Below are 8,303 nucleotides of genomic sequence, written 5' to 3'. Positions count from 1 at the left end.
ACTTCAATGGATGACGAATCGTCAACAACTTACGAACATCGATGTCGTTACTGTGACAAGATTTCCTCAAACATCAGCAATGCTCGTCGACACGAGAATAGAGAATGTGCTAAGAACCTTTATCGTAAAATATTTGGCTGTATTAAGTGTCGCAAGCAATTTACAAGAAATGCTAATTCGAAGCATCACTTGGAGACATGCAAAGGCCCTGCAGTGTGGCAGAAAGTAAAGGTTTCTATATGACAACGATGTATTGATATTCATAAGATTATGCCTGGAGATGGTGCAACGTCAGTATCTGGATCGGGTCTGAAAGGCTCGTTTTCATCACCCCGGTATCCTTGCAACAACTGCGATATGGCGTTTGCATTTGCACATGATGTACGGAGACATAAGAGGAGTAAATGTACGAAGAATCCTTCTCGCATGAAGTTTCGCTGTGATGAGTGCCTTAAATGGTTTACTCGAATTGTCAGTTTGTGACATCATGCGAAAAAATGTAAAGGTGAAGTCCGTGCACCTACTGTTGAACTACCTTCAGACATTTCGACTCCTCGGTTTAGATTGGTGACTCGTGAGCGTACAACAAATAAAACAGATGCGCAGCAACCGATTGCTATGATGTCTGAACATGAAAATAAACCTAAGACTGTGTTCGGAGCATTACAAGTGAACGATAATGGCTTCTACTTGGCGCAGTCTGCATTTCGTGGAACATTGAAAGACTACTATTATCTCAATACGTTTAGTGAGTCGAAAGTCATTTGTAATTTTCTTGTCCATATCAGACAGAACATAATCAATCAGCTTACTGATTACGTAGCAACAAACGGACCTTTGAAGTATAACTTGTGGTTGGACTGTATATATGGAAAGCCATATCTGTCCGATGACAAAGTGAAGAAGTGTGCATTCAAGACATCGGCTGTAGTAATTTACAGTTCTGACGATGCGAAGCAAACTGTTGAACACAGTATCCAGAAACTCTGTAAAAGAAGAGGAGTACTATGTCTGTAAAGGTTCTGGTTGGTCTCTGTCTAGTATAAACCGATTGGAGCTAAGAATTAGTCATTTCACGCCTATGCAGGGCTAAATATTTATAAGATTGCTGGCTTTCGCAAGTGTTTGTGTAGTAGTAAAATATAGATTATGTATTAAATATTGTGAAAGAACTTGTGGTGTTTTATTTTCGAACCTGTCATTTTTGAGGTATTTTTACATAAAATTATTATTTTTTGTATCGACCAGGGATCGAACCAAGTTTCGAATCAATCATTATTTGAGTGAGTGAATTTTTTGATGAATTTTGGATTTTTTTCCGAATTTCTAGCATTAAAATTGTGGATTTTCAAGATGGCGTCCATAACGCGAATTGCAACATTAATAGGATCCAATATGGTGGTCGTAACAGAACGTGTAACGATGACATCGTACTCAAACAAAATGGTGGGCATAATGAAACATGCAACATTTATATAATCCAATATGGCGACCATAACGATATGTGCAACGATGGTTTTTAATTTAATGTTTTATTAAATTTTTATTATTCAATTATATTGATTAATTTTTAATGATATTTAAAAAAATTCCCGATTTTCTAACATAAAAATTATGGATTTTCAGATGGTGGACATGACGTCATACTAGGTGACGATATGTATACTTTGACATAAGTGGTGGGGGGAGACAGTCTGTCAGCAGCTTGCTTGGAGAAAAGATCAGTCGTCAATTTTATTTTTTTGCCCTCACCGGGTTCGAACTTAGGACTCCGAGTTCCGTGCCGTAAATGTTTGTTTGTTTTATTTTTTTATTATAATTTTATTAATTGAAGTTTTTTAAAATTTTAAATTTTTTTCATTAAAATCGGATAAAAAATAAAGATATTCAAGATGTCGGCCATAGCGAAAATTGCAACTATGACGTTATAATACAAAATGGCGGTCATGGAATCCTTATTCCTATAAATGGCTTATCGGAAGCTTTAGACATGGATGCTTAAGCCATTTTTAGGATTTTGAGTTCTTTCTAAGTAAAAACGACTTTTGAGGTTTTTCTAAATCCTAATTTTGGAATTTTGGAATTTTTCGAAATTTTTTGGCAGAAATTTTTTCCAAAAAAAAAATGGAAATTTGGGCGAATTTTGAGGAATTTTGGGTAAATTTTGGCAAGTTTAAAGGTCAAAGGTCAACCAAGATGGCCGCCGTGACGTCACAGTCCAATATGGCGGACCGACAACACGATAGACCGCCTGGCACCTGTTTCCGAACCGGCCAATACATACTACTGTTATCGATTGATTTATATTTTATTAAACTTAAACAGTGAATCTTATATAATGTCCATAGAATAAAATAAACATCTTCAGGAGGGTTACAAAAATGTATTGCAGTGTAGGTAGGTATATTCTTCATGAAAATTTTGGCCAAGTATTAATTTTTTTATTGAAAATGTTATGCTTAAATGACCAAAATACCAACCTGGTTTCAACAACTAGTGAAAGAACGCTTAGATTGTAACTGTGATCTTTTCTTACACAATCATCAGCTTCTTTTTATGTTCCTACTTAAACTTTTCTTGCCAAAGCCTTGTTTTGATTCATCTTCTTGCATAGAATTCTAGTTTCTTTGTGATGGTTGTTGGCCCTTCTCTGTTGGTAACCCCTCTCCCATTACTACAGAATTTTAATTTAGCACAAAAACATTGATAAGACATAATTTTTGCTCTATTTTTGTGTTTATTATTTAATTGTATTCAGTTTTTAGATCATACCGCAGATACTATTTTTTAAAACTTCCCCTCAAGTAGGAAAGTTACTGAAATTCACTTAAGATGCTGTGTGTGATCTTAAGATTAAAAGTGCTGGCCTAAGCTGTACAGGCCAATTTTACAGTACCACATACTATGTGGAAATATACTTAAGACCTCGGCACATTATTCTATTACAGCCTCCTTCATGCCAGTTGGCGGCCCTGAAATGGCTCGTGAGGATGCCTTACAGGCAAAGAAAGTTATCTCTCACAGACTAGAAGGGTCTGCATGTATATTACTCCAATATTAAGACTATAAATATTTCTACCTTAACATATGTTATGCAATCTCATAAACTTATGAGCAGGGAAGACAAAGAAACACCAACTAACACATACACCCCATAAAAAACCAAAGAAGTAATATTTATCGCTCTAGTGACTGAATCTAGGTAGTATTCTAGATCTAACAAACTATTTTTCCTTTCAAAACTAAGTAAAATATAAATACGTACCTATGATTTCTTTCTTTTAACTTAGAGATAGTAAACATGTTAGCCATGTAAATGGTTATTTGTCCTTTGATATCTCTGACAGGTGTTTGACCGCTTGAGGCGCGAGCGGCCAGACTCGGTGGACAAGTTAGTGTTCGTGGCTGGAGACTGCTCTAGTCCTCGCCTGGGCCTCAGTGACTCGGACTACCACCACCTGACCCAACATGTCCACATCGTGCTGCACCTGGCCGCCACGGTCAGGTTCGACGAGCACTTGAAGGTGGCAGTGGACATCAATGTGAAGGGCACCATGGAGGTCATCGCCCTCTGTCGCGACTGCGTCTCTCTCAATGTGAGTTCTTGTGTGTAGTGTACTTACCAGCTCTTATTATTTTGAGGACTCAGTTTTATTTATCCATGTTGTAATGTTCGAGAATTAAAATTTTTTAGTGTTCCATGGTTCGGACTCTGGGTGGGTGTCACATTTTACGCAGTGGAGTGACTCAGTAATTGGGGTTACGAGGCTATTGCTGGCACAACAAATTCCTCTGGCGTTTTAACAGTTGTGCCTCTGGCGTGACTATCTGCTGATGGTTTGCGGTTGCACTGTGAAGTAAGCAGAGCATGCTGCTTCCACGTGATGCTGCCATCACCCGGGGTCTTGAACTCGATACCCGGTGTGGCCTAGTAGTTGCTGGTGTTTCTGTTGAGGTGTTTGTTCTCCGGGAGGGCGCCAGGCTAGTCTTAAAGCGTCTAGCCGTTGTTGTGGTGGGTCGTCGGCCCCAGCGTGCACTACTAAGCTCCTAGGCTATATGGTGGCTGAACACAATGAACACACGCACGTAATTACCTGACGGTTTTTGAACCGATGGGAAACGCGGGGAACGGCACGTCCGTCCTAGTTGCTGACCTGTTGTCGACTGCCGTTGACCGCGGCCGGCCTAGGAGAGGGGGGGGGGGGGCAGCATCAGCCTCCATAGGCTAGGCTAGGGGTGCGGTCTCGCAGCGGGGTAAGGTACTGGCGGGGTAAAGACCAAGCTTCACTGTCACAGGCGGTACGACGTCAAAAGCCCCCCCCCCCCCTGGAGAAGCCCGGTCTTTCCCTGTGATCGGTACCCCACAGCATTGTTGCACCCCTAGCATTGGCAGCAGGTCCAAGCTGGAGGCACTTGGAGTGGCAGCAGCTGGTAGAACCCACGCTCTGCTCACAGGTCATCCCACTGTGTGAACCTGGGGGCTTCATCAGCATACCGGGCACCTCGGATTGTTCCCAGGTGATAGTCTGCGAGGTATTTCGGTGGCCGTCTGACCCGTTGGGGCCATCCGGTCAGGTTGTCATGTTGGCGGAGGTCAGTTTGGGTGGCCGACATGGTCTCTTCACTTTCTGGAATCCCGGGTGATGCCAGACCACTCGGGTTCTGGTTGGTTCGGTCCTCCTCTGGTTCCATTGCGGGTGGTGTCAGCGCGTGGTCGCTGCTCCTATCAGGTGCGGTGTCTGCGCCTGTGAACAGCCTTGTTCGCATTTGTCGATGCATTTGTCGCTGTGGGGTCATTGGCTCATCGAGGCCATTATCATCCAGGTGACACGGGTGCTGGGATGGCTGGTGGGGCTGTTCGTTAGCCTCGTCGTTTGGCTCAATCACATGGACAGTGAAGTGGGCATCCTTCAGGGATACCAGGTGGCCCCAGGCACCCCGGGTCAGTGACACAGGTGCATCGGGGTCAGTCTCGTACGGTTCGGTCACGACCGGTGGTGTACTTGGTGCCTCGTCTGCATCGTATGTCGTTTTTTATCCGCCGAGACATCAGTGATAATTACTCGTGGTAATCGTTGGCATCTGAACCGTCGGCGTGAGACTTGCCCACGATTCTGGTCCTCGTCCCCCTCACCCTCAGGGGTGGTCGGATCATCCAGTTCTCTCCTGGGTGCTGGGTGTTCTGGTGGAGTCAGTGTTACAGGCAATTCTGGGAGCCTGTCTCCCGGGAGTTTGGCAAGGCGCAGGTCATCACGATGAATCTTCTTCACCCGCCGTCCACCTAGGCGCACGAGGTATGTGGTCTGGCCCAGGCATCTCTGTACCATGTAGGGGCCTCCCCAGCGGGGGGCCAATCCTGCGCAGTAATTACGTGGTGTGGCCAACAGGGGATGGACACGCACAAACACTTGGTCTCCTGCTTGTACGGTGGGTGGCGTGTGGTTCGTCATTGGTGTTATTTCCATCGCGTAGAATTTTTGCCATTGGCGTACTTCTTCGTGTGTGGCTGTGCACCGGCGGTCTCGCTCTTCTGGTCCATCTGTCGAGGGTGGTACTCCATGTGTGGCCCATTCACCGGGAAGGGGTATATTGTGTCCCTGAACCATCTCGGCGGGTGTTCTACCAGTTGCCGCATTCACCCGACAGTGCATGCAGAACAGGGCATCTGAAATGTGCCTGTCCCACTGTGCATGGTCTGAGCTGAGGCGTATACGCATCTGCACCTTCAGCTCCTGGTTGCGGCGTTCGGTGGTGTTTGCCCGCGGGTGGTATGTGGGTGTGGTGTGGTGCTGTATTTGGTGGTCGTCGCACCAGGTCCTCCACTGTCGGCCCAAGAACTGGCTGCCATTGTCGGAGAGGGCTGACTGCGGGTAGCCCCAACGCAGCAAGAACTCTTGTGCCAGGATCTTGGTGATGGTGGTGGCTCGCACATTTCGACAGGGATAGGCCTCCATCCACCGGGTGAACAGGTAAGTTACTACAATCAAGAACCTGTTCCCCCTCGTGTTCGTGGATATGGGCCCATCACATCCAGCGCTATTGTCTGGAAGGCTGTGGTGGGTTCCCGTGGCTGCTGGTGCTCCTCCCCATCTCGCCGTCGTGCCTTCCATGATTGACAGACTTGACATTCGCGCACGTACTCGCGTACATCGCTGGTGACTCCGGGCCAGTGGTAATATTGGCAAACAGCCCACTTCGTCTGGTCGGTGCCAGGGTGGCCGGCTAGGTCGTGGTCATGGTAGAACCGTAGTACAGCTTCCCGGGCTTCAGGTGGTACGTACGTCTTCCAGTCCACTTGGTGTCCAGGTGTACGTCACCACACGGTCCCGTCTCGTACACACCAGGTGTCATGTTCCCTCTGGTGACGTCCCTTGGGCTTCCAAAACTCGGTGGTGAACGTCGGCTGCTGTACTCGGTGGTACGTTGTCTTCCTGGGCATCGGCTGTAATCCGCGTGCATGTTGCATCTGGTTGGGCTTGCCTGTTTTGGTGGCTGGGTGGCAGCATATCCTCCCAGTCTTCATGGTCGGCTAGCTCGCTGTTCTCGTCTGGCTCACGAGACAGAAGGTCGGGCAGCTGGTTGTTTGTTCCGGGGACGTGTTCGACTTCAAAGTCAAAAGATTGCAGGAACAATGCCCACCGGATCAGCTTGCCCTTCCTCCCCTGCATGGTGTGCAGCTAGGTCAGGCACCTGTTGTCAGTGCGGAGCGTGAATGGTTTTTCTTCCAGGTGCGGGCGGTACTTCTTCAAAGCCCACACGACAGCCAAGCACTCCTGCTCGTTACTGTGGTAACGACACTCTGCCGAGCCGAACTTCGCACTCGCATAGTCGATGACTTGACGGTCTCCATTTTGGTCCAAATGGAACAGCACAGCTCCCACCCCGAGGACACTGGCATCGGTTTGCAGGTACAGGCAGCGCTCTGGGTCCACCCGTGCCAATGTGTGGCATCTCGTGAATGCGTCCTTGATGTAGTCAAAGGCATTTTGTGGGATCGCATCCCACCTGTAGCGCAACCGTGGTGACAAAAGGTCTGTGAGTGGAACAATGATATTTTAAAAGTTCGGTATATAGCTCCTTAACCAGTTAACGAGTCCCACGAAACATTGTAGCTGTTTGCGGGTCCTCGGCACCTCAGCCTCCGCGATTTTCCCAGGTGGACTGGTTGTGGGCTGTTGCCTGCTGCATCCACCAAGTGCCCTAAGAACTCGACTTCGAGCGCCCCGACATTACACTTGGCTGGGGCTGTTGTTAGGTGATGTGTCGCGAGCCGCTCTAGGACGAGGGCAACGTGGCGGATGTGGTCCTCCCATGTCTCGGAAAACACAATGACATCATCGAGGTAGGCTATGCAATCTGTCCGACATACCCCTCTAGCACCCGCGTCATCATATCCTGGAAGGTGGCTGGCGTGCACTTTAAGCCAAATGACATGGCCCTGAATTGAAAGCGCCGCCCATCTGGTGTTGTAAAAGCAGTTTTACCTCGGTCCCCAGGCCGTATGAGCACCTACCAATAACCAGCCTTGAGGTCAAGCGTGCTGAACACTTTGGCTCATCCTAAGCCTGCGATGGCGCACTCGACACTGATCTGGGGTGGAGGTGAGCTGATGGTGATGGCGTTCAGGGGCCGAAAGTCTACACAAAAACGCAGTGAGCCGTACTTTTTCGGGGCCAACACCACACATGAATTATAATGGCTATTGGAGTGCTCGATGACTCCATCCCGTAACATTTCCGATACCTGCTCTCTGATGGCGCTCTGCTCTCGGAAGCCATATCTCCTGGGTGGTTCATGAATAGGTTGATCATGCATGGTTGGGATCCAATGCTCCGCCACTGTGGTGCGTTGCAGGGGGTTGGCGAGTGCAAACACATCATGCCTCTCTTGCAGCACCTTTTCCACAGCTGCCTGATGCTGCGGGGGTACATCGTGACGCAGTTGCGCCAGTGCAAGCGGTTCGCCAGGTGGTTCAAGTGCGAGCCCCGTGGCATACACTGTGTATCGCTCCCGGGTTCCCACGTGGACTTGTGCAGCCTTCAGCTCCACCACAGCATCATGCTATGCTAGCCAGGGCTGTCCTAATATGAGGTCCTCATGCAGGTCCTCCACAACAAGGGCAAGAACTGTGGTCGACATTTCCCGAAGGCTTACCTGGAGTTCGGCTTGGCCCACTGTAATCCCTGGCCGTGTAGTGGTCGCGAGGTGCAGCTCGGCGCGGTGGGGTTGGAGTGCTCCCGGGGATACCAGGCTTGGGGCGACAAACACATGGCTCGCACCTGTGTCGACCAGTGCCACCGTCG

At 48.0% G+C, this 8,303-nt stretch overlaps 1 protein-coding gene across 1 annotated transcript; it reads right to left on the bottom strand.

The window, feature by feature from the left end:
• Positions 1-4,985: 4,985 nt before the first annotated feature.
• On the bottom strand, positions 4,986-6,110 carry LOC134541836 (uncharacterized protein K02A2.6-like). Its single transcript, XM_063385532.1, has one exon. It carries the CDS (start codon positions 6,108-6,110, stop codon positions 4,986-4,988), a length of 1,125 nt encoding a protein of 374 aa, XP_063241602.1.
• Positions 6,111-8,303: the final 2,193 nt, after the last annotated feature.

The sequence above is a fragment of the Bacillus rossius genome, assembly GCF_032445375.1.
Source record: "Bacillus rossius redtenbacheri isolate Brsri chromosome 4 unlocalized genomic scaffold, Brsri_v3 Brsri_v3_scf4_2, whole genome shotgun sequence".
Classification (NCBI taxonomy): domain Eukaryota; kingdom Metazoa; phylum Arthropoda; class Insecta; order Phasmatodea; family Bacillidae; genus Bacillus; species Bacillus rossius.
Note: the sequence above shows the minus strand (reverse complement) of the source record. Positions and strands in the feature narration are given on the sequence as shown.

Bases quoted from the DNA above. Each gene is read 5' to 3' on its own strand.
- LOC134541836 (XM_063385532.1), bottom strand. From the start codon at position 6,110: ATGGAAGGCACGACGGCGAGATGGGGAGGAGCACCAGCAGCCACGGGA.